General features: G+C 40.3%; 1 protein-coding gene across 3 annotated transcripts in view; it reads left to right on the top strand.

Moving 5' to 3' along the window:
• Positions 1 to 10,646, top strand: part of mib1 (MIB E3 ubiquitin protein ligase 1) — a 55,391-nt gene extending 44,745 nt beyond the window's left edge. The window contains exons 14-22 of one of the 3 annotated variants that reach the window (XM_053329801.1): positions 29 to 115; positions 583 to 741; positions 2,704 to 2,885; positions 3,633 to 3,822; positions 3,942 to 4,020; positions 4,136 to 4,222; positions 5,746 to 5,814; positions 6,559 to 6,659; positions 8,315 to 10,646. In XM_053329801.1, the coding sequence (XP_053185776.1) occupies positions 29 to 115; positions 583 to 741; positions 2,704 to 2,885; positions 3,633 to 3,822; positions 3,942 to 4,020; positions 4,136 to 4,222; positions 5,746 to 5,814; positions 6,559 to 6,659; positions 8,315 to 8,455 (1,095 nt within the window). In that variant the 3' untranslated portion in view covers positions 8,456 to 10,646. Of the gene's footprint in view, positions 1 to 28; positions 116 to 582; positions 742 to 2,703; positions 2,886 to 3,632; positions 3,823 to 3,941; positions 4,021 to 4,135; positions 4,286 to 5,742; positions 5,815 to 6,558; positions 6,660 to 8,314 lie in introns of all 3 variants that reach the window. The other 2 variants (XM_053329800.1, XM_053329802.1) reach the window with 2 other exon arrangements.
• The last annotated feature ends 16,072 nt before the right edge of the window (positions 10,647 to 26,718 follow it).

Raw genomic sequence — 26,718 nt, 5'->3', positions numbered from 1 at the left:
ATTTACTCTACTCTCGTTCCACTTGCAGGGCAGCGCCAGTTTAGACATCCAGAATGTCAACCAGCAGACAGCCTTACACCTGGCAGTTGAGCGTCAACACACCCAGATAGTTCGGGTTAGTCATCACTCTTCTATCTTGTCATCTTTCTCTCTTATTTTCATCTTTTCCACCTCTTCAACTAACTTAGGATCTTGTCTATGGTTATTTGTTCATCAGTTCTTCATTCTGGACTATACACAAAAGGGAAACAACAATAATGCATCCCTATATTTAATTTGCAGCAGTGGATGTCCTGCAGATGAATTGAGGTTCTGGTTTCAGATTGATGATGTGAAGGGAAAATGCTTTCTGAGGCAGTTTGGTTAGAGTCAGTTGGCTTAGTGCTGGATTGAGATTGCCACGTTGCCATCTTGTGGTCTCGAAAAAAAATGCAATCCATACAGCATTGGAAGCAGTGTTAGAAATCAGCCTTATGCTGTCTGCATTGTAACATGAAATTAAAGTTGTTCAGCTATTGTTGCAAGAGTTTCTGCTTGGCTGCATGTTTGTGTGACTGTTTTTACTTGTACTTCTTTTAACAGCTGCTGGTGCGGGCAGAGGCCAAGCTTGATGTGCAGGACAAGGACGGGGACACACCACTTCACGAGGCACTGCGTCACCACACATTGTCCCAACTGCGACAACTTCAAGATATGCAGGATGTCAGCAAAGTCGAGCCCTGGGAACCCTCCAAGAACACAGTAAATAGACATTTTCCATTTACAACCCTGTTCTTTACTGAATTGACTCTGGTACAACACTGAAGAATCAACTGAGAAAATGTGACTTATATTAAAAATGGCTATAACGGCACACTCAAAAGCTATGATAATGCATTTGATGCTGGTGGGCTGATAATATTCATTGAGTATTCCCAAATATAATTGGCCAGAGACGCCCAGGCTCACTAATACAGTACTTTAGATGAAATTGTAACTAAATGTGATGAGACTATCTGCGACCACTCGTGGCTCTTTAAGATGTGTTACTCATTCCGTCTTTATTTTGTGACTGTTTTTTCCTATTCGGGATCACAGGGGACTCTTGAGACTTACTCAGCATACATTGGCCAGAAACACTTAAGACAAGTTGGCAGTATATTGTAAGGCTGGTACACAGAGACACATATTAACACTTAGGGATAGTTTAAGCCACTTTCACACATAAACCCTGTGTGTGAGGTAGAATTATAAACCTTCTCTGTAACGTCTGTGCTGGAGTACAACAGTGGAGCTAAAATGAGTGATTAAGAGGGTTTGAAGTCATCACCAATACTGTTCATTTATAAAAATCCAATTATTCTCCTCTAAAAGGATCATGATTGGGTAAGTCAACTTGACCCTTCTGACAAACAGCAAAGGTGGATTTTTTTCCTTCAGTCACTAAATCAATATTATTTATTATATGATTATAATCATACATATTACATATTATAAGACATATTACCTCCAGGCCTCCAGTTCATATGAACTGTATCTCTGTCTTTTTTTTTTTAAGCATCAGGTCCAGTGTGCAGTTACATTCATAAATATGTTGCTTGTTTTCTGTGTCAACAATCGGATGTTTGTCTCTTTCAGCAGCGTCACCATCAGTCACCATCAATCAGAGATATAATCATGTTCAACATTTAGCGTTCATGATTTTGGGAGGTTGTCTTCAGAGTTGTCTTGTCAGTATTCTGCAGGAACTTCATACACACCTGTATGAAGATCAGTATGTGGTCCACTGCCCAGTGTGTGAAAAATGATGACAGATCACACTTAGACAGCAAGCTCACTGCTCCTCAGTCCCCGTCATCTGCATCACTGCACAGCCCAGTCTCCTCAGCCCATCATTCAGACAGCAGCCTGACACCAGCACAGAGCAGTCAACCAGCTCGCTACCACCTCTTGACCAGCCTGAATGAGTTCATCCCTCTGTAGAGGCCACTGCGGGCATGTCAGGCCAGAACCCCCTCCATGTTAACACCACATCACTAAATCCCTACAGGGATGAGTTTAAGGCTAGAGGGCCTACCTGCAGTGACAGACTTTCCTTACCTGTCACCTTGTGTCTTTTTCCCGCTTCTTTACCATCTCCGTCTCCGCTTCCTATCTTCTATCCCCCTCTCTGCCCTATCTGGTTCCCCAGCGGAAGAACAGAAAAGACAGACAGCAGGCCTAATTGAGATATATGCAGTTGGGTCACTCTCCCATAGCCCACCCCCCCCACCCTTCAAGATGAGAATTGAATTAGCCGGCCCGATGGCTCCATCAGCAGAGATGTAAAAGCTACTGGTTGAAGACGATCAGACATGGAAAGCCCAAATTGCTAGAAAGAGAGAGCTGCGATGAGTTGAGCCAGCTACACGGAGGAATCGGGATAAGGGAAAGAGACGGGACAGTTAATGGGATTTTGAGCAGGGGTGAAGGGGTTACATTGCCCAAGAGACATCTTAAGGCCTGTCTTTGATTGGTTAATTAGTGATGATCTGATAGTACTTGGACATGAATTTAACTCTGAATAATATTAAAATCAGGAGTCCTCTACGTCACCCTGTATATTAGGGGTGCGAGTACAAGTGTGTGTATTCTCACTGGCTTCAACTTGAGAACTATCTTTTGTGTCAAAAGTCTAAATACATGCTTCAGATTTTTAATGTGTTTATGTGTATTTGTCTGCAGTTAATCATGGGCTTAGGCACCCAGGGGGCAGAAAAGAAGAGTGCTGCATCCATCGCCTGCTTCCTGGCTGCCAACGGAGCAGACTTGACCATTCGTAACAAGAAGGGCCAGTCCCCTCTCGACCTGTGTCCTGACCCCAGCCTCTGCAAGGCGCTGGCCAAATGTCACAAAGAGAAGAGCAGGTAAACGTCTCTTAAAGGAGTAGTTTGACATTATTAACTGTCTTGCTGAGAGTTAGAGTAGAATGTTGATGCCACTGTCATTATCTGCTTGTAACATATAAGGCTTGAGCCAAGAGGTGGTTAGCTTGACTTAACATAAAGACTAGAAACATTGGGAAACAGCTAAGCTCTTCCAGCAACTTTAAAGCTCCTAATTAACATGTTATATCTTGTACAAAAACCAAAGTTCAGATTGTGATTTATGATCAGTTATGTGTCAAAGAAGTGTTTGGAAATACACTGCACCTGGCCAAGATACAGGGTGTTAAATTGTGACCTTTTACAGGTGCTTGCAGTTTTATATTTAAGGCATCAGCTTCATATTTAACAGACGGATGTAAAAGTGTATCAATTTTGTCATCCAACTCTCCAGAAAACCTTGTTACACACAAGGATGAAAAGGGACTTACAGGAGTAGGTGTTTAAAAGTATGCTCATGTACCCACAGACAATGTAACAACACCTGAAAGGGAAAACCAAAGCAAGCACCATCTCAGGAATATCATCAGACAATCCTATTGATTTCCTTTCTTTGCTAAAAATGTTTCATGTAGGGCTTTTGTTTCCTTTTCTTACCTTTTCCTCCCTCTGTTCCTCTTCGTGTCTCTCCGTCTCCCACTATTTTCTTTGTTCCCCGTCAGCCTTTCTTACCGATAATCTCCTCTGTTCTCACACTCACTGGTTTTATTCTCTTCCTCTGTGTTCCAGTGGCCAGGTGGGCACCCGCAGCCCGTCTCTGAACAGCAACATCGAGTCTTTGGAGGAGTGTATGGTGTGTTCAGACATGAAGAGAGACACTCTGTTCGGGCCCTGCGGACACATCGCCACCTGCTCCCTCTGCTCGCCACGTGTCAAGAAGTGTCTCATCTGCAAAGATCAGGTCCAGTCAAGAACAAAGGTATCAAAGTTACCTCCATCTATTTACCTACTCAGAAATAAAAAAAACACATGACGCAGAATGAATAGACACTTTTTATTCTCCTTTTTTTTTTTTCTCTTGTTTTAATTTGTCCACAGATTGAGGAGTGTGTAGTCTGCTCTGACAAAAAAGCAGCAGTGTTGTTCCAGCCCTGTGGTCACATGTGCGCTTGTGAGAGTAAGTCAAACACATTTCAACATTTGACTTTAGTTGTATTGTTTGTGTAAAATAACACAGTGTTGTACATAGAGTGGACATTGAGGTCTAAACAGTGTGTTTCCTTCTCCACTAGACTGTGCCAGCCTCATGAAGAAGTGCGTACAGTGCCGGGCTGTGGTGGAACGCCGCACCCCCTTCGTTCTTTGCTGTGGAGGGAAAGGTATGGAGGATGATGCCGCTGATGATGAGAATGATGATGATGATGATGATGATGATGACCTTAGTGAGTGAATCTTTCACACGTTCCCTTTTAATTCCCCTTTTTTTATTATTTCTTCCTTTCTTTCCTTTTTCTTCTTTTTAGTCTCCACTCTTATAAAAAAAATATCTGATTTAGCCTTTTATTCCCTTTCTTTGCTTTGTTGCTGCCTTTGCTTATGCATTTTTATTCTTATGTTTGCATCACTGATATGTTGTTTTTTGTTGTTGTCTGTTTTCCATCCACCAGAATTGTACAGATTTAGTCAGATTTGAATCAGCTATTGTTGCTTTAATCATCTATTTTAATCATCTTGACATTTTTTTTACTCGCCTCTTTTTAGATATTGACTGTAGTGGACAGCAGCCTCACTGATGTTCGGCTGCCCTGTCTAAAATTCACCACAAACTTTACTTTTCCCTAAGACAAGATTCTGTGCTTCAAATAGATCATATCATAATCTATTTATAGGTGGGATCTCAGAAGCCATTTCAAGATGAGTTTTACTGAACCGCACTGAATAATGTAATAATATCAAAGAGTATGCAGCCAACCTGATTACTTTATTCATGTGTCTGTGGCCTCTAAAAGTTTGACTAATCACATTCACATAAAATGGGCAAATTTATGTGTAAGCAATAAGCAAGCAAGGACCTATAGTCTTTATCTTACATGCATTATCTTCCTAATAACCAATTTCTGAAGAATATTGATCAGTTTTAGATTAATAAGATGTTTAAGATAGAACAGCTCATTTACAGCGGTCCTGTATGTAGTCAATATATTGTAACAAGCTTCTAATGAAGTGTATTAATAGATTTATTTTTGGTTGCATCCCTAATCCATCTTCTTGTTTCCAAAGTGAAACACAGTGTTTTATTGTCCCTCTTTTAGTGGTGCGTCTCACCGATGGTTACTTCTATCATGTTTTCCACATTTTATGTTGAGTTAAAAGGGAAACTGTTGTAAGTTCACTTATTTTTTGATGCCCTTAATTAATTATTTTAAAATTTCTCCTCGTGTCCGCTTACTCTGCTTACGCTGTTGTTACCAATGCAGGTCCAGACACATACACTCATGCAAGGGGCAGCATTTATTGTTTATCTCCTTTCCCTTCATCCCGACTGTTGGTGTCTTTTATGAAAAAAAAATCTAATGCACGAAATTCATCTGTTGATTTTAATATACATCTAACGCAGTGATCACAGGCTTTAGACTCTTAACCTCATGCTTAATCATTGGCTGATGGCAAAAAGAGAAAGAATCACTTGCCGCTACGCCTTTTAACTATCAATTCTATATATAGATGAGACTCTTATTTCTCTTTCTTTGCCTGATCATTGTTTTCCAACTTGCTTCCTCTTCAAATTCTTTGTTTGAACCTCCCTTAGAGGCTGTAGTAAGTAGTTTTTGGTCCTCAGGCCAACTGTTTAGCTGGTGAGGACGGCTCCTGCTATAATAATGTGACTGGTTATTCCCAGCAGGGAGCTCTAACACTATGGCAGGGGGATCGCAGGATCTTCTCCAGCCCAACAATCTGGCACTAAGTTGGTGTAAGTATGCCTCCATGATCCCCTCCCCTATCAGAGCCCTTTTTCCAAAGAGCTCCTCAGAGTGCTGCCCTCGCCCCTCTCCCCTCCTCTTAAAACCATCATTTTCTTTCAGCGATACATGCACCATAATCAGTAGATGCTGATATATATACATATACATGATGCATATGCCAAGAATCACACCAGTACTCGCTATTTCTGGCAGATGTTTGGCTGTGACAAGCAGCTAGTAAGAGCCAGAGTCCTCAGCAGGGCCTCAATCCAGCTAATTCTTGTTTAGTGCTCAAATGATCCATTCAGGCACTTTTCCACCCATATCATTACGTATCCTGCGGATCGTTAGATGCCAAAAAATGTTGCATGATGTTTTGTCCTGTGCCAGTTTATATTTTAAATAATTACAAAAACGTATGCTTTTCAGCAATCAAGTCGTTTAAAAAGTGAGTTCAATGCCAGCATAGACTGCTAGAGCCCAAGTTCAATCTGCCAAACATAATAAAATTCAGACTGCATGTGTTTGTAATTCTTGCTCTAAAATATAATAGGACTCCCAGCTTTATTCAGACTGGGAATATTAATGTGGCTGCATTTGTTGTTTACTGGCAGTAAATTGTGTCATTTTAAGGAGGGGGAAGTCTGATGCGGCCACTGATGCAAACTGTTATTTAGTCTCTAACTTGGTAAACACATTTGTTTTTTCCTCCTCAATCTGTTATTGTGTTGTTATATATCGTGTCCAAACAGCTAGCGGAAACATTCCAGCTCTGCAGAGAGACAAAGACAACACTAACGTCAACGCTGATGTACAGAAACTACAGCAACAGCTTCAGGACATCAAGGAGCAGGTAAGCACAAACTGAACCGTAGACCAGGTTTCGACCGGTCGATGTTCCCTCAGTACCTGATAATCCTCTCCTCAGGTAAAGGGAGAGTGAAAATGTTGTTGCATCCACCAACATTTTACAGCAGCCTTCGAGATACAGAATGTTTACTCCCATTTAAAGTCAATAAGCATCGACAAGTACAAATATTAAAGCATCATGGTGCAAAGTGTGTATTAGTAAATATCTTTAAACCTTAATTCTGAGATTCATGGCCGCAACTAAAAAGTACTTTTGTTTGAAATTGATTTTGATTCATTGTTTTATTAAGAAAATGGCAGAATATATTGAAAAATGACCATCAGCCCAAACCAGGTTGTGTAGAATTTTCTTTTGACGATGAATTTTTGAGGATGTAGAAATGATAAAAGCAGCAAATGCGCAAATATTAGACACTTTAACCAGTAAATGACTTAAATGATTATTCCATTATTAAATTATCACCAATTAATATTTGTTTAATCAACTAATTAATTAATGGACAAATAATTTGAGCCCTACTGACAGTAAATCCTAAGACGACACAAAGAACTGCATTAGCTGCTTTAGTAATAAGTCGTACCGATACTAACGTGTACAGTACAAGTCAAAAGTTTGGACTCACCTGCTCAATCTCAATCTGGGCTCATTAGACTCATTAAAGTACTGATACAGATTTTCACTGATCTAATTTCCAGTCCTTGTGTTTCTCTTCTTCTCATTGGTCTGCCTCAGTAATGATTTCTTTGCAGGAATCGGACCATGAAGGTCTGATTCACGCAGTCTCCTCTGAACAGCTGATGTTGAGATGTGTCTGCTTCTCAATCTGAGATGCTGTTAATTGGTGATTTCGGAGGCTGATAACTCTAATTAATTTATCTTCTGCAGCAGACATAACTCTTAGTCTTCCTTACCTGTGGCGATATTCATGAGTGCCAGTTTCATCATACTCTTTGATGTTTTTATGACTGCACTTGAAGAAACTTAAAGAGTTAATGAAATTTCCAGATTGATATTTGTGTCTTAAAGGAATGATGAACCTTAGTTTCTCTTTACACAGTTGAGAGGTCCACCGATGAACTTTTAACATGCCACACCTGTTAATTGAAAACTGTTCCAGGTGATGACCTCATGAAGCTTGTTATTGGCCATTTTGAGAAAGTTGTCATCAAGGCAAACAGTGGATACTTTGAGTAAATCTAAAATATGGAACATTTTAGTTTAATACTTCTTTTTATTATTACTTATTTCCTTATGTTTTTATATATTTCTGATGTCTCCAGTATTGCTCTACAATGTATAAAATAGTGTAGTGTAGTGTAGTGTAGAGAGTCTTGAATAAGTAGGTGTGTCCCAACTTTTACTTACTGTTACTGTATATGTCACACTGTGGCTGAGCTGAATACACCAATTGTTTTACATAGACTCAAAGCAGGCGTGACTCATGAACTACCAAGGAAGAAATAAAACTGAACTGGATAGTGATGACCCCTGCTGTAAAACATTGTGTAATCAAATGGATGTCTGCATCATAAATGTTTCACCCAGGGCTTGGCTCAGTTACTGATTCTCTGAAAGTTAAAATGATTTCACCACAACAAAACATATGAACTGTGATACTTGTCTTTGTCTGTCTCCAGACCATGTGTCCGGTATGCCTGGACCGGCTGAAGAACATGATCTTCATGTGCGGCCACGGCACCTGCCAGCTGTGCGGGGATCGAATGAGCGAGTGCCCCATCTGCCGCAAGGCCATCGAGCGCCGCATCCTCCTCTACTAGAGCCCCCCAAAGACTCTTTTCTTTTTCTTTCTCTCCCTCGCTCTCTTTAAGACCACCCTGACCACGCTCGCAATGCCACAACCACACCAGCTGCTGCTGCTGCTCGACCATCCTCACAGCACCCGAGTCAGCCAGCCCAAGGGCGTCTTCAGATGTCTTATTCTACACAACAAATGCTCTCTTAATGGTTTGATTGTGCTCAAATGGAATTTTCTGCAAAACAAGGAAAAAATATGAGTGGACTATTGTCACTTGTGCGGTTCTGTCATCGTGTGTCCTAACTGCAACCGGAAAGATGCTCGCTTCACGGACATCGCCTTTTTCTCGTTGTGTTTATTCACTTTCTGCCTCTTTTCCACCATCTCCTCCTTAACCTCCTTTCTGTACCGCTTTCTGTGTTTTTACTTGATATGTGAAACTTCTTTCCTCTCTTTGAGTCGGAGGTGGTCTCTTCAGACTCACAGTCTTGGATATGAACTTAAAGGACAAATCCCATCTCTGGATCTCACCCTGGAATCACTGAGAAAAATCACAAGTGTGAGATCAGATCTGTTACCATTGTTGTAAAGTTCTCTTACATGTGCTGCAGGCCCTCTAATGCCTGCTGCAGTCACGTTTTATTGTAATTGTAAATCCTTATGCAAGTGTAATGGTATCGAAAGCTGCTGTTGTGAATTCAAAATTCTTAATTTTTTCATGACAGTATGGCAAGTTTGTGACACATTACTGTATGCACAACTTAAAGGTGAGTGTTTGAGCTTCATGTCAGTGTTCAGCTTGGCTGTTGTGACACGCTATATACCGACTGTCCTTGCAGTAGAAGACCAGATGTTGGCAGTTTTGCACTAGCACATGTCCTGAGGTGGGATAAGAAAAACCCTGAGTCAGGGTAAAAGTGCTTTTCCGCACTGACTTTGGAAGTCCACTTCAGCTCAGCGATAAAACAAAGATAAGAGTAGTCTGACTGCCAGGTAGCACGCCACACCCTTACTCTGTTTACCAAGCTGTAAAGAGAACAACAGCGGTGTCGCAACACCTTTTTTTTGGCTGCGGATACCAGAGCCACTGGTCAACACTGATTCAGCTTCTGTCCAGTGATCAGCCTGTTTGACCTATTCGTTGTACACACAAACCCACAAGATGCAAACATTTATGAGTATCTCGTCACTACTTGATGTAAAACTGTTACAAGACTTGGTGGTATTGTCTGACAAAAAAAAAACTACTATTCAATTAGCAACTCTACCATTTATGACTGTGCCATTTGCTTCCAAAAATCTACTTGTTAAATAACTTGTATGGGGATAAGGTGCTCTTTATCTTGTATTACTTTTTTATTAAAGTGTATTTCCTTTCTCAAATCTGCATTTATTGAGCTAGAGAGTACAATCTATTAGAACACTAAGATGAAAAATGTAGATTAAATTATTTTGTATTGCTGCCCAAAAAAATAGGATTTATAGGTATCACTGCCTTCCTAATATGTAGCCTCAAAATCTCTAAAACACTGCTTTAATATTACAGTTGAGATACATTTGTGATGTTTTTTTGTTTGCTTCTTTTTGTTTGTTTTGCAATAGCTTTCTAGCAATCATCAGTAGAAGCATTTTTTTTCTCTGAAATAGGTCTCTGAAAGCCTAACTTGTTCATTTATGAAACAGAAAAAAATACATTTTGTTGGTAAAAATGTTGAGTATCTTTTCACCAATGGTTGTTTGGGAGGAAAGCTAATGGTTTTTAAGACAGAACTTGCCTTACCTCTTTTAAAAGGCAGTTGCCCATGTAGAGACTTGGCTAGGTAGCCAGCTCGCTCCGCTATGTGGGAATTTTGCAACCGCATACAAGCATCTCTTTACTTTATTTTTGTCCTTTTAAGGACTGAAAGCAACTTTTTTTTTTTTTGTTTGCCGTACAGTTGCGACTCTTTTCACTGATCATGATAACACTTAAAGCTAGAAGCACTAATACGCTTTATGGTAGTGTTGTCTTGTTAATGGTTGTTATGAAAAAGCCTATTTTGTACTTTATTTCGTAACTGTCCCTGTTGGAAATGTATCAGTAGTATTTTCTTTGGCATGAATGTTTGACATGCAGTACGACATGTATCATGACAACTGTTCAGTCTGTATTGCTAATAAGTGCTTTTAAAACAACCATATAGCTGAAATAAAGTTCCAAATGAACCATGGGACATTAGAAGTGGTGTTTGCTTTTCCAACTTCTTTCACTGAATTGTTAATTAGCCTGTTTTGTTTTGTTTTTCAAGTGGAGCTCAGATGTAGCTAGCTTCTTATAACCAGAAAATTAGCATTTTGTTGCTTTTACCCTGCTGTGAAGCGTCTGCCTCACAGAGGAGACAGGTTGGCAGAGATGGGAGGTGTGGGGTAATTGAAAATGCTAATACCTAATAATGACTCAGCACCAGCGTGTGATAGGTCAGCTATGCTAATAAGAAAGACGGAAAAGAGCAAAGATAAAGAAAACCACTCGAGAAATATGAGAGAGAGCCAAATAGAGTGATGTATCTTCTCCAGTGAGCAGTGTGACAGCGGGACATCTCACAAGGCATCTCCCTGGCACTAAGAAATTATGACCAAAGGCCATTTATGTTCTAGCTCATTGACTAGTCCATTCATAACCTGGACATCTTCGGGCTCGCCTCACATGCAGCAGCCCCTCATAACAAGACATTCATCAAGCTGTCATCCTCTCACTCCTATCACTGCGCACTGTAGGGGAGACTCTGACACCTTTTTATACCCTCCCAGTTCTCTGAGACTTGGCACAAGGCCTAGACAGTTGGTGTATAGTCTGGTGTCATGTCTGCAGGCACTTTGTCTTTTTATACTTGAGTACCTGACTTTAAAACAACGGCTCTCATGTGGTTTACCTGTTACAGTGTTAGTGAGTGAATGGCAGCTGTGGCTGAATGTGTTATCACCACTGAGCATATAATACATACATACTATCTGGACACCACTTTTTGGGCATGTATTGTTTAAAAATCTTGATGTTAAAGCACTAAATTATATTGTCAGATATTTATTTTTGTGGTATTTTATCAATGATTATTAAGATGATTGACATGATTTGATTAGTAGTTATTATCTACATTTTATAGTTTAAAATGATCTTTTTGTGTAAATTCAGAATGTTGGTAATGGTTTAACATGGTGGAGGGATAGAGCTGTAACTTTTTGAATTTAATATCTTGCTTAAACTGTTACTAACCAAATTGAATAATAATACCATGATATATAAGATAGTATTCACGTACTACCATGAAATGTAGATACACATTTCACATCAGCGCTCTCTCCTGTGTTCCCCACTGGAGTCCTTCCTTCCCAGCTACTTGTTTTTATGTCTTTTTGGGAATCATAAAAGTACTTCCATACCACATTGAATTTCTTTGTTTTATTGTTATCTTCCGTGTCTTTTCTATGTTTAAAGTGGTGCTTTTCTTTTGAGGCAGAAAAGTATACCCTGTAGGAGGTCATGATGATTTTACTTTACCCAGCCATGACTCCAAGTAGTCGTAGCTACACAGTAACCAGCTTTGAATATTTTAGACAAAACTGTGCTTCCAAATTTCCAAAATTCATCTTGAGCATGGCCCTATTGCCCAGCATCAGAGGCCAACCCTCAATAATGCTGAATATGAGTAAATCCATGCTGCAGTGCTGACTGGTTCCAAAATCTTGCAAAAAGCCTTCCCAGAGGAGTGCAGGCTGTGATAGCAGCAGATTAATGTCCATATTAATCAAATATGAATGTGATGTTTGAGTGTCCTCATATTTTTGGCCATGCAGTGTGTGTCAGAATCATAACAGCCACGACTTTCAACCAAAAACTTTTCTTTAGACTGATAGAGACACAGTGAGGTGAATGTCAGGTGGCAGGCTTGTCCATCACTCTGACTGACTGCAGACCCACCCTGCCTTACGGATTGTCAGGGTGCCGGAGACACCATTATCTCTCCCCTGACCACAGCCTGATCCTGGGGAGGATCCCTGACCGCCATGCCTGCCGGTCTCAGCTGCTTGAAGACTGCAGTGTTTGCTGACTGGACTGCAGGGGTTGTTACTCCCACACCAGGAGGTCAGATAATCCACAGGCTGCCCTGCAGAGCGTGAGTGATGGTTGCTCAGGCACTGCAGGCTCGACTGAACAGCAGATAGAGATGAAGTGAACCCCTGGAGAGGAGAGCAGGCGACGCACAATCAGGAAAATGACTGTAACCCTGCTTCAAGTCTCTGCTGTGATCACTGAGAAGGGTCAGTGACATCCATCTGCCAGTGGAGTCAGCATGCGGCAGGGCAGCCCATGTCCCCGCCCCTCTCCCTCCACCTCCCAGGCTTTGCCCTTGACTGGCTCTGAAGTTATGACCTGACAGAAATGAATATATTCTCTCCACATTGACTGTGAAGTGATGATTTTGACATGCAGGTTTCAGAGCACATCACAAGGTGGCAGTACATCCATTGACTAAATACTGAATGTCTCTCCTGTCATGTGGTGCAGGAGACAAATCAACTCAATTTACAAGATACTCATTCATGCCTTCTATTTTGACATGATTTATGTGATAAATCCTTATATTAACACCATCACTCATCTAGAGGTGAACTGGTGTTTCAGAAGCTCACTTTGGGTTGTTAATCCCCTCCTGGGCCTCCTGCAAGATTCACAACAGTTTAAATTTACCACCTCATCTTGATACAGAACTTGAACTTAACATACTGTGATGCCAGGTGTGCTTTGTTCCAGCCAGAAACAGTGTGAAAGAGAAGGAGAGCATTTTGTTAAACAGTATATCCAAATGGAAGATCATTCAAAGCCTCAGTATCAAACTATGAAAAAAAAAAAGTTGCTTAATGAAAATAAAAGTTTTTTTTAATAATTCACTGTGGTGATAAATGACATCTGGGTGGAAAATGACTTCTTGGTCTGAGAAACTTTTGACCAGCAGGAAAAAAGAAGTGTCAGTGTTGTAGACCTTGAAATGTTACCATCTGCAACACATTTCTTACAACACAACATTATTTGGAAAATTGCAGACTGTTTTTGAAAACCTGACGCTACAGAAATCAATTCTTCCCTGGACTCGTTCGGACCACACAGATCAAAAAGGGGGAGAAATACTGTTATTTTCTCTCTCTCTCTCTCTCTCTCTCTCTCTCTCTCTCTCTCTCTCTCTCTCTCTCTCTCTCTCTCTCTCTCTCTCTCTCTCTCTCTCTCTCTCTCTCTCTCTCTCTCTCTCTCTCTCTCTCCATCCATTTGGCCACTTGGGCTTTCCTGCCATGTTGGAGGAATTGATCGCTGACAGTCTGAAGGTCCTTTCTACTCTCTTTCCCTCTCATGTCATGCAGTTCAGAAGTCTGCTTGAATTTATTGTCTCGCTTTATGGCCCGAGCTGAGCAAAGTTCAGGCTGTCTGGACTGACTCTTGGAGGACCGGAGAAGAAGGGAGTGCCTGACACAGGGCCTGATGATTTTGTGTGTGCCACATTCAGGGGCCTTTAAGCTAGTTGGTTGTCAAAGTTAGGGCTTGTTTTCACTGCAGTAACATTCAGCAAAAAGCTAAAAAACTGTCTTTATTAGGTTTAGTTTACAGTTATGGTAAGATGTATGTTGGTGTGTATGGGTGGGTGGGTTAGTGTACCTGAAAGCAGCAACAGCAGCAGCCCCACCTCCACAGTAAAGCCATAAACTCAGTTATCCTCTCCCACAGGTCCCTCCTCAAAACATATAGGCCCCTGACACGCTGATTGCTTTATTGATATTGATCAGGGCAAAGTGTCAAAGCACTCGTCCATCTCTCTCCCAGCAGTAAGTAATTGTTATTTATGCATGTGGAGGGGAAGGTTAACAAAAACAACACCCAGTAAACCTATATGTGTGGCTATAAAATACACTTATGCAAAACAAGCGAACAAGTAACATTTTAGTGCACATTTTTTGCAACTCTTCATCTATTTTTATCATTACTTACTTATTTTCGTATTGTAATTCATTTATTTGTATTGAAATACGTTTCTAATATTTTAAATTGCTTTTTTTCTATTTTACCAGGATGAAACTGAAGGAGGTCACATAATTATTATTTCCACTTCAGTGTTTGTGGACAAATTGCATGCAAATACTCCCAAGAGCCAGAAATCATTTATTATCACAAGTCATTTGGTTTTAGAGGCCCAAAGCTTTGATCCTCAATTCATCTAATTATATTCATTTAAATGATTTTAACAAAGTAAATGTTGGATTTCAACATCCCCAAAACTAAATATTATGTGGCTTTTGACCTATTGGTCATAGCCCACTAGGTGCTTGTTCTTATCATCGCAGCATGATTGGAGGTTGGAGCCTGCGAGCCACATTTACAGTGCAAATGTTATCGTTCCAATGACACTTTAAACAGTCTTTATCAATATATAGTCATTCAAGGTTTATGAGCTTTGATAAAATGCCACTAGCCAGGCAGGGTCATTACAATGTGCAGCTACGAGGTGTTTTGTTTTAGATTATAATTATTATTATAATTTCCCACCGAACATCTGGAACTTTTAATGCTCGACAGGTAAAATAAACACTCAGCGCAGTGAGAGGACAAAGTGATCTAAGTGTAAAAGATACTGATTTTCTCCTCAGGAAGAGGAGCTTAAGGGCAAACTACAGTGTGAGTTTGGCAGTACCTTATCATCCTATTATCTTTAAAACAGTGGGTTATCATAATTGCTTACTTAATAATTCTATAAAACTGTGGAGGTTCAACCTTTGCCTGGGCAGTAAACTGTCAAGTGCTTTTGATGCTGAGATTGAAAAGATTCCTGACAGGGAAAAATGTAGGTACATATTAATTTTATTGAGTATGATAAAATAAATATACATAAATAATTTACATAGAGAGTAATAAAACCAGTATTTTTAAATGTTTTGATTAATTTCAGTTAAAATAAAACACTAATCTCTCCCAGTATTAGTCTGTTAAATCAGGATAACTTGTAAATTCTCCAAATGATTAACTAGTGGTGGCACTAGAGCTCTCTTTAGATGTGATTAGTTTCACACCACTACAAGTATGCAGAACAATGGGGTAGACATACTTAATCAACAAGTGCAAACTTCATCACATTGAACTCTCAACTAAGCAAACAAAGCGGTGTTGATGACACTGTCCTCCTGCTGCATGGTGTCAGGTGAGGATTTCTAAACAAGGCTGGCTCTGGGATCAGTATTTAAGCCACATGTGAGTAGCGAGTTCAACAGTTTGTAATCCTTGTGAACTCAGATAGAGAAACAGCAACAAGGAAACTCCCCAACCCAGAGTTGCTGAATTCCCCTGAGCAACACCTCTTTGTTTTTTACAATTTCTAACCATTACTGGAAAAAAGGGGTTCTATGGAGGCAGCAAATGCTACAAAGACACATTGTATAACAAAACAAGCGTACATCTGACAGGTGCTCGCCTCCGCCGAGCAGGCAGTAACCTTGGAGGGAGTAGACAGGAATGTAGCAGCCCTATCTGAGCTCAGAGGGAAATACTGACTGCAAAGGCCTTTTTTTGTTCAGAGAGAAAAATCAATATTCCAGAGTCCATCACACGGTCAGGCATTTTAGTGTTTTTTTCTTTTTTTCCAGGTGGGTTCCAGCTATGTGAAACAGGCTCAGAGTGCCCCCTGGAAAAAAAAAGAAAAAAAAAAGTTAATGCCTAACTTCTTTATCTTTGTTTTACAGCCAAGGGTTGTACCTCCAAATCAATACATGATACACAAATATCCCAGGGCTCCATGTTCTAGACAGAGAGCGATGACGAGGGCTTGAGAGTTAACCAGCTTTAAACCACCTGGCAAAGAGAAGGTCTTTTTCTTTAAAGGCTAAATGCTTCTGGTAGAGTAAATGTAGAGAGAATGAGGTTAGATTATTTAATGGGGCTGCTATAGAAAGTTAAAAAACAAAAAAACAAAAACAAAAAAAATGAAACTAACAGTTTTAAGTCATGTTTTGACCATTTGAAGACTGTAGGTTTGTACGCTTGTTAAATGAGAAGCTCAATACTACTAGTGACCATAGCCTAAAATTAGAAAAAGATTCTATCTGACAAAAATGACTTTGACAAATTATTAGCATTTTGCGTTTGTTTATTTTGGTCTTCTGCATAATTGGCCCCAAATTTTGAGATAAGAAAAGGTTATATCTCAAAAATAAGTTTCAAATTTAGTGCTATAATGTTTAATCTGCAAAGAACCAATATACACAGGAGAACCAATCAGGTTCTGCCTCTTTACCAGGTGACCTCACTGAAAGTATAAAAAAACAAAATACTGACACTGACACAAACACAAACACCAGTTAAAGTGTACTTGTGACTACTTGAGAGCAATGAAAGCTAAAATGTTAATATGTAACAATATGAGATATACTCAGGTTACTCTCTGCTGATGGGTTTGTGTGTGGTTCTAACTGTTTGTGTCAGTGTGTGATACATTCAGGGCTCACACACTGACAGAGACCCAGTTTGTCAAAAAATCTTATCTGTACAGTGATTATAAGCCACAGCTAGCAGCCAATTAGCTAAGCTTAGCATTAAGACACAAACCCTAATAAAACCACAACTTTTTTACACTTTGGTTTGTGTACATTTTAAATGAACAAGATAATGTGTTAGTTAGAGAGCTTCAGTAGTGTGTGTCAACAGACCCAGACAAAGCCAGGCTAACTGTCTCCAGCCTAATGTGCTGCTGGCTGTAACTTCATATTTATTCATTACTATCATTTTTGTTGTTATGATCTGCTAGTTTTTGCTTTGTGTCCGACTCAAGAAGGGAAATACTGATTTCTATGGAATATTTTCAAGCTGCTCTGGAAGAATTTTTCACCAAAAAAAAAAAAAAAATCCCCCCTGTTAAATATTAGGCTTGAAGGTCTCAGCGTGCAGCCTGAGAATGCACCATCTGGGCCTTGATAGTGGACCAGCACTTTTCCGTGCTGTTATTCCAAACCCCTGGTTGGAAAGCTGAAACTAGCTGGATGTTTATAGCAAAGACCAACAAGCTTGAAGTTTTCTCTCCTCTCTGCATCTACACCAGCCAAGATAGTTGATATCTGTCACTGTCTGGTACTCCGTCCCTGCAGACCTTGTAGTGAATCAACAGAACAGCTCCCAGACAGATAAAATGCCACATCAGAGTTTCAGAGGCCTAAATCAGGTTCCAGCCTCCAACCAGTGTTATGGTGAGAGAAAGGAGCATCCACTTAGGGAGCAAACCCTACCCCCCTTCCTCCACTGATAGTAGCTGGTAATCTCTGAGGTTGACCTGTCAGTCAGGTCTTGGAGACAGATGACGTGAGGCCCCTGATAGGCTGTCTCCAACGGAGGAGACACCAGCCGACCGCATGGGCTGCTGGGACAGAGAGCAGGACCCGAGGCGACGGACGGATGGTGGGGCTGACTGGGGGGGTGAAGACAAGGTGGGTCAGGGAGGTGGTGTGGTGGAGGAATGCCAAGGCAGAGAGTTGGGGGTCATGGAGAAGGTCTCCTGATGAGCAGAGAGACAGTTCTCTGCTGGAGATCGTTGCATGGCTGACAAAGTTTACTTAACACCAGCCCCCTGGGAGCCCGGGTCAATGGGGAGGGGAGGAGGACCCCGCACACGTTGAGCTCAGAGAGCAGAAAAAGATCTGGAGGACAGTGAGGACTTTGGTGGGTCTAAAAGAGAAGAGTTTGGAATTCCAGTTTCCAATTCATACATTTCTTAGAGTGATATCCTAACTAGCTACTGACTTACTTTCACATCAATACAGCACAGATGAATATACCTTTTGATTCAAAATTTCAGATAAGTAATGCATCTGTTTCTACATTTAGTCTGCACAGTGTGATAATGAGTTGCAGGTAAAAAAACTCCCCACCTGAGTTTATCTAATGTTTGCCATCCTGATTTTTATATCCTTACAACACAGCTCATGCAAATTAAAAGCAATACTTTTCTGCTGCTGACTGTCAAATCCCAGATGCTGGAGTTTCCCACAGTAAAATAAACCAACAAGGATGTGTTTTCTTAAAAAAACCCAAAAAAACAACCCTCTCAAAGCAGAATCCCACAGTGGAAAACAATTACGGCAAACTAAATTGTCACTATGTGTCAAATAAGATATTCTCTGCAAGTTGACAGTAATAGTGGGCTTTAAGCTTCAGTGGTTCAGTATGGTCCTTTTAAATCACAGTTACTGTACATAATTAGTCATTAACTTTACTTTATGAGGTCTGCTCCTTAAAAATAGATTACATTTTTTCTCATCTTCAGGCTGATGGTTAGACACATTGAAGCCTTTTAAATCATTTTTTGTCTAAGGGTGACCTCACTAATTACTAGGCCAAACACACAGATTGGTTATCTGAATTGTGTAGACTTCAGAATTTCAGTATCAGTTTGGCTTTGTGTCCCTTTTAGTTTTACACAGCTGTGATTACTTGCAAGTATAAAATCAGCAATATCAGGGGCACTAGATAAATGTCAACCTCTGTATTTGAATGGAGGATCAAATCAGGCCTCCATGATGATAAAGGAGCAGAATAGTGACCACCAGTGAAACACTGTAGGTGCACTGAGCCACACTGTGGTTTTAATGTGTCTAACTGTGTGATTGAGAAGCAGAGCATTGCTGAAAATGGATGTTGTCTAACAAAAGGGGAGGCAAAAAAAAGGTTATTCCCAGAATGTCATTAAATAATATTCATATTCTGACCCCCCAAAAGTATCCCCTCATAATTAAGCTCCAAACCACACATCTTTTTTTCGTTTTTGATTACATTGTCATCCATTAATAAATAGATGATTAATTAAGCATTTCCGACAGCCGAAAGTGTATTCTTTAGGTTTTTTGCTATTTGTGTATGGAAATAGCATAACTCGTTACCTGACAGTCAGTGATTTCTCTGGCGTTCACTGAAAAATGAAGAATGCCATGTTAACCTTTTTAATAAATGCAGGTCAAATTTAACATTGCGAAACATTTAAAAAGTTGAAATATTTCCATTTTCATATATTCTGAGTCACTTTAGGAAAGGTCATATCAGGCATGTATTTACAATATGATGATAGAGACTTTTTACTTTCACAATATATTCTCATAATTACTCTTTTGTTGTGTTTGAGTGTCTTGATAGCACTTGTTAAAACCATTATTATTTTGGTTTCTGATCAACTTTACTCAAACAGGAAGCCATAAAACAATTTGAAAATGACAATTAATATCTGTATATTTTTGAATTATATTTGACTTTTACATGCTTAATAAGGGTCACCATCTTGGCTCTGACTCCAGTACACAGGGTGATACGAATGCTAGTTTTTACACTTTGTTTCACTTTCTGGCACTGTGTGCTGTAACAGATTTACTGTCACCAGGCAACTGGCAAAGGCTATCAGTATTACTTCAATATGTCAACAAATCCAAAGTAATCCTGAATGAGTAGCGTTAGGCATTTGTTTAATGTAAAGATGTTATCAATTTTTACAAGCTGGCAATGTCTACCATGTCCTTTAATAAGAGTAAGTCTTCACTTCAGGCCAGCACAGTGCAGCAGTGTATTCCCTCAATCGCTGCTACTGCCCATGACTCCCATTAGATTACGGAGGAGATTTATCGAACCTGCTTCCGGTTTGTAGATAGGATAGTGACAACACTTATCTCCAGATATTCCCTTATCAAAAAACAATTTAGTGAGAGAAAGAGACATTAGCCCAGATTTTTTTACACTGCTGAGTGCTCCAGCTTAGCCTCCTCAGTGCAAGGGTCTGTTTGCACTGTGCACACATACACACACCTCCATCTGCCCGGATAGAGAAGCATTAACATTGCCTTAGTGCTCTCTTGATGTCACTGCCATTACGTTCGCACCAAGCTCTTGGACTTTGAGACTTGATCAATTCTGTTTGGATGTGGAATACTGAAAAAAATGTAGTTGAAAGAACAGATGAGAGCTGAAGTCTGTAAAGTTTTTGGAAGTACTGGTGTATGTGTCTTTGCCTTTATGCACAAATGCTTGTGTTTAACATGGCAGTGGGGATGGGCCGGCACGCCAGCTGGTGAGAGAGGTCACTACTGGAGATGGAGTGGGTGGGTCAGCATGAGGTTAGCCTGACCTGAGCTAGATTTTTTTGCTGCATGTATTTATCAAGAACCTAGGGAGGGCATGTGTTTGTGTATGTGGTGCTTTTTGTACAGATGTGTGCTTGCCAATGCATGTTTGTGTATCCATGTGCAGAGAGAGAGAGAGAGAGAGAGAGAGAGAGAGAGAGAGAGAGAGAGAGAGAGAGAGAGAGAGGGAGGAGGCGGGGGGCAGAAAAGCAGGGGATAAAATAGAAGGTGCTCCAAGTTTTTGACAAAGGTGTTTGTCAAAGATATGCTTGTGTGTGTGTGAAGCCAGAAGGCCATCTGGGGGAGTTAGGCGGATGGATAACACAAACGCCTGGTGCTATGACCCTGGAAGGCTAGCCAGAGAAGAAGAGAAGAGAAGAGAAGAGAAGAGAAGAGAAGAGAAGAGAAGAGAAGAGAAGAGAAGAGAAGAGAAGAGAAGAGAAGAGAAGAGAAGAGAAGAGAAGAGAAGAGAAGAGAAAGAAAATTTGGGCAATAAAGTTGTACAAGGCACTGAAAGGCTTTATGGACCTAATAACAAGTTTGAGGTCTAATTATTAACCCTGTCAATGAAAAATCATTTATTGTCCTTTTTTTTTGGGGTGGGTGGGAGAGTTTTCAGTAAAACACCTGTTGGCATGTCAGGTGAGAAGGTTCATGTAAAGCTGATGTGCCCAACAAGCATTCAGAGTATTTGTTCTATCCATGGATGATGCCTGTAAAAGGGGCTGCAGGTGCTTGGGCCAGGGGCACAGTGTCTAGGGGCCGTGTTAACTATTAACACAGCCATATAACACTGTTACTGATTACCGCTTCTCGTTCTTGAGACTCCCTCTGACCTGAGTCACAGGTAGGAGTCCCACAAGGTGTGTATTTGTGTGTGTGTGTGAGTGTGAGTGTAAGTGTGTGTGTGTGTGTGTGGGCGCTTTTACACACCATCCTCCACCATGTGGGAAAGCAGCCTCATTCTTGCTCATTTTTTCCCCTTCTTTTTCTTCCTCTCCTTCTTCCTCCCCCCATTCATCCCTCTTTGTTTCCCTTCTCTACCATGCAGACTTGCTCACACAATTTGATCTTTTCAACAACCTTCATGATGACCTTTATCCTATCTGCCATAAAACGCCAAGGCGTTAAGACATCTTGTACAAAGTTAAGAGGAAACATGCTTGACATGTAGCACTTCAGGTACTTTACTCTGGTGGTCTAAGGTGTAGAGGACACTGATGAATGACTCACAACACATGTACAGCAAGACTGTTAGATGACAAAATGACAAGATGTTATACTGCTATGTGAACAAACTTTGTGATAAGAACTCTACTTATAATACAAATAATAATATAAAAACACTCCTCCTTACATTGTCCCTAAAGTGATGCAGCTTTAAGATGATAAAAATAAAATAGGCTTTCTTTTTGAGGTTGGAAGAGAGGATTGATGCCACTCTCATAGTTGTATAAGTGTGGAGATGTAGTCAGGAGGTGATGTCTCTTCAAAAATCAGAAATATGAGTACCAGCATCTCTATAACTCATTAATGTCTTTTTTTTTAACACAAACATAAAAAGAAATGTTAAAAAAAAAAAAAAAAGTAAATTTATGATTTGGGGGAGTAACTACAGTATTTCTAGAAAAAATATGCACCCATCCACAAAGAATTCCTGTGTAGACCATCTATCAAAAATAAGTCATAGCAACCATTGTAGCCCCAGTTAACTGTGGCAAGAGAGGAGTTTTTTGTTTCTCATTTATCTGAGATCAGCTTGGATCATAAATAATTTTCTTTTTTAAAAAAAATAAAAAATAAATGGTCCTCATGAAAACCTCTGTGAGTTATCCAGAGTAACAGGGTACAGATTCTGGAGATTCACTTCCCTTATATTGAAAAGGAGGCAGAAATCTTTGCAAACTATTATTACAAAACCTCAGCAAGTAAAACCAAATCCACTTCCATCCCACTGGAGGTAAGTCAGAGATTCTTTTGTTTTTGTAATTTTGATGAACTGAGTTTTATATATATATATATAAAAAGGCAAAAGTGTGGTATCATCATGTTCTGACATCATCACCATTATTCCACAAATTAGCCAAGTCGTATTTTGCCACTTGTTGTGCTGGAGATACGACAACTGCTCCATTTTCTCCATGATTCACCGACATTATCATATTGTGTCCAGCCAGTCCAGACCCCAGTAATGTCTGCCTGCCTGGATGCATCATCTTGGCGCTACAAGGCCGCTTCCTAGCAGATCTATAAACACTGGGCTTAGTGGAACCTAAGCACCTAAGCTGCTGACCAGCGTCTATCAAAACAAACCACACAAACTGTCCAGAGTTTGTTTCTGTGTCGACGGGGATAATGTCAGGGGTCAAACTACCGAACGTCTGCTTTTGAAGTTCAAAATAGGATTTATCTGTGTCCTGGTTGGTCTAAATGTTGATGATGCTGAGAAATCAGATACCAGAAATCAGAAATTTGTGCACTGAGGATTTCCCAGCTGCAGGTGTGCCATACAGGCTTTTATATGTTTAAATTATGGTTATACAACCTCAGCCGTGATAACAACATTCTTGTGAAATAACTGCCAATGTGGACGTGACTTTTGATGCTAAATGGAAGTCAGGCCAATCAAAAACTGAACCAATGGTAAGTCAGACCAGCTATGTCTTTCTTGCCCTCTTTTGTTGAGGCATACAGTGCAAGTCACAATAAGGGATTTAACTGTACGTGCTGTAGATCACTCTGATATGGCTTCCTTTTTTTCTTTTTTGTCACAAGGAGACCCGGCGGTGGCAGTTGGTGCTGAAACTGGAGGTGTTTGTTAGACACCAGCAGGAGGGCTTGTGTTTAATTTTGCTGCAATATTCACACAAGGAAGTTCTGCATTTGAAACCAATCTGTTACTGAGAAATAGAAGGGACTGTGACACATTGTTTTTCTACTAAGCCGTGTGTTTTCCGCCACGGGGACACAAACCAGTCTGAGATATTATACTCCCACCATGGGCAAACATGCAAACACAGCGAGCCACTGCTCCGCATGGTACAGTACACACCGTTAGAGAGGGCACAAAGGAAGGCGCATGATTGGTGTGTTTGACAGCGATCTGATAAACCCATAATTGGAGCATGTAGAATGCATATGTTTTTCAGTCAAACAAAAGCCCTGGTCACGCCATAGAAACTGCCTCTCAATGTTTTCATTGTCTGGCAACTGACTAAAGTGAAGGAAAGGGCGACAGAAACCTCCAAGTCTGACTGAGAATGTGTTTAATGTGTGCGGAAGGGGAGCTTTGTGAGTCTGAGAGTGTGTTTGTCTGCATGTGTGTTGAGAGTGAGAGGCCGAGACGAGGCGAAGTTGTAAGGTCATGGAAGGACAAGTGCCGTGCAAAGTCAGCTTGGTGGAGAAATGTCTGGTGGTGCTCCAGACCCCTTTTGACTGAAGCACAAATCTTATCAGATCTTCAGAAGGCTTATTTGTTCTTCTGACTGAAAAGCTATAGACACATTTGAACACATTCTCCCCTGGAAAGAAAGTTTAACTGTATTTACAGAAGGTCAAGGCCGAAACTTCCTACTTGGAAAGGCAGTTATGTGGAAACATTGTTTAGCACCTTATTGCAACTTTTAAAAGATCTGTTCACTTGCCTCTACTGGTATCAAGCCATGCAGAGAGTTTTTGGGTTTGTCTGCCCAGGTTTAAAGATATCTGACTAAGAGATTTCTGTGCCCACCACTAGTTTTCATATGAACTACTTTCTACCAAAGAAATAGTCCCTTCTCAAAAACCATGAACACTTGAGGCTGGTTTCCAATCCCACTGTAAGCACCTACAATAAAGGTTTTGATTTGATCATAGCACCACTGCAACACCAGATAAATGTTTTGTATATGAACAGGCTTTAATTATGTACCGAGTAGTAATTGTACTCAATCTTTCATTCACTTTGTTCTATAGAGTCAAAAGGTTCAGCTCATGTAATTCCTGAATAAAGCGAGCAAAAGCAGAAAGAGGTAGTGTAGCTGTCAAATGTGAACACTATTAAGTCTTTCTTCAACAATCTGCACAGGCGTCGGACATTTGTAAGAGAAAGACAGAGCATATTAGGCTCCGCTGTATAAATGCCCTCTTAAAGGGAATGTATTCTGTATTTCCGGGTCTATAATTACATTCTGAGTCTCTACTGGTATATGTTTGCATGAATTAAAGTTTTAAAATAACTCTTTATCTTAAACTGGCCCTTTATGCAGCCCCTCAGTTCAGCCTCTGTCTGAAACAGACTGTTTTAGCTCCTGTCTCATTAACGCCTCCCTCCTTTGACTTTTGACCATGTTTGACATAGACATCCGACATCATTAAAGTATAAAATATCACAAAATTGCAGATAGCACAATACGTCCTCTGTTTGTGGAAAGAAATGTTGTTGATAAAAAAAATGTAAAACTATTCACCTCCGCTGTACTGGGGTGGAGACAGAAATCTCAAAACCTGGAAAAAAAAAAAAAAGTATTTACACAATGAGATACCAGTAGATGTAAGTGAATAAGTATGTCTTTTTGCAATTTAGGTGTTCTGACATAGAAATTTTGTGTTCTTAGAAAGAAGAATACTGAAGAACGAAGGTCTGATTTTGAACAATTGGGCCTTTTTGCTACTGTGACTTACCATAGTGGGAAAAGCACAGTTGTGACTTTTAACATTAACAGTGTGTCTGTTCTATTTAAGCGTCCCAGTAAACCATGACAGTGTGACAGTAGACCATGAAATTAAAGCAGCTAAATGGAATTCAGCCATAATTCATTTAACTATATGTGCTTGTCCTACTGTGACACCTTTAAATGTCTTCCATAAAACAGCCTATTCCTGCTAGAAAACTGCTTGCACCTTCAATAATGTCTCTGTCCCCCAATGTGGATTTGAACAATTGGTGATTGTTTCAGTTCAACCACACACTCCTCTCATATCTAAATAGGAGAGACTCTGTAGACCTTGAGAGCATGAGTGGACCTGCAAGGTCTACCATCTGCCCTGTCAAAACTCCACTGTGGTGCCAGGACCAAGTACTGTATCCCTCTGTGCCTCTACACCACCACACCCACCCTTACACCAGCCCCACCTCCCCGCCACCGCCATCTCTAAACTGTCTCCGTTTCACTATCAGTGACGTCACCTTTGCTCAAGGCTGTTTTCTCTCAGGCTGGGGCTCCAAACAGCTGATTCAGGGAAAGTCACAACGTGTACTGGGGACCTGACCTTCTCTCCAGAGACAAAACACATAGAGAGGGGCTGGCTCCACAGGATGGAGACATTAGCGTGGAAACAATAACACGGCCTCTGAATCTACACAAGAGATGAGGCTCGGTTTTCCAGAGACGGACACAGAAAGAAGGCGTCATTGAGTATAGATGAAACTTGGCATTCAAGCTTGGTCCCTCTTTGATCTCATGATCGTTTGTGCAGGGCTGCTTTTCCTAAGTGGGTCCCAAACTTTTTTGCTTTGGACACCTTTTAAAAAAGCAATGTCTACTTGGAACCACTTGTAACAGATTGCATGTGTCAAGCTCTTGGCAGTCCAAACAGTGAACTTCCTCTTTCAGTGTATTCAAATCAAATCATTTTTAGAGGCCAGAAAAACCAAAGCAATTTAAAATTCACAATAAACACAGGAGATCACAAAAAAGTCCAAATTTACAGAATTTTGTGTGTCGCAAATATTTTTATTTTTTAAACTTAATGTGAGCCAGGAGATAGTTAGCGTAACTTAGCACAGGACTGGAATCAGGTGGAAACAGCCACAGGAAAAAATCTTAAACTTTGTAATTGTCATTTAATATCTGATTTTGTCTAATCTGTTCAGATCCAGTGTTACAGTTTCCCCTTGTTTCCAGTCTTTATTGTAAGCTATGCTAACTGGCTGCAGGCTTTAGCTTCACATTTAGCACATAGACATGAGAGTGGTATTGATATTCTCATGTAATGTTTAGAAAATGTATTGTATCATGTGACCCACTGGACGCCCCGATCCCCAGGTTTAGAATCACTGCTACTACTACTTTTAGTATTCAACACAAATAATGAGCCAAAAACAAATGTCATTATTGATAACTTATTGTATTTGAGTAT

The sequence above is a fragment of the Scomber japonicus genome, chromosome 12 (assembly GCF_027409825.1).
Source record: "Scomber japonicus isolate fScoJap1 chromosome 12, fScoJap1.pri, whole genome shotgun sequence".
NCBI lineage: Eukaryota > Metazoa > Chordata > Actinopteri > Scombriformes > Scombridae > Scomber > Scomber japonicus.
Note: the sequence above shows the minus strand (reverse complement) of the source record. Positions and strands in the feature narration are given on the sequence as shown.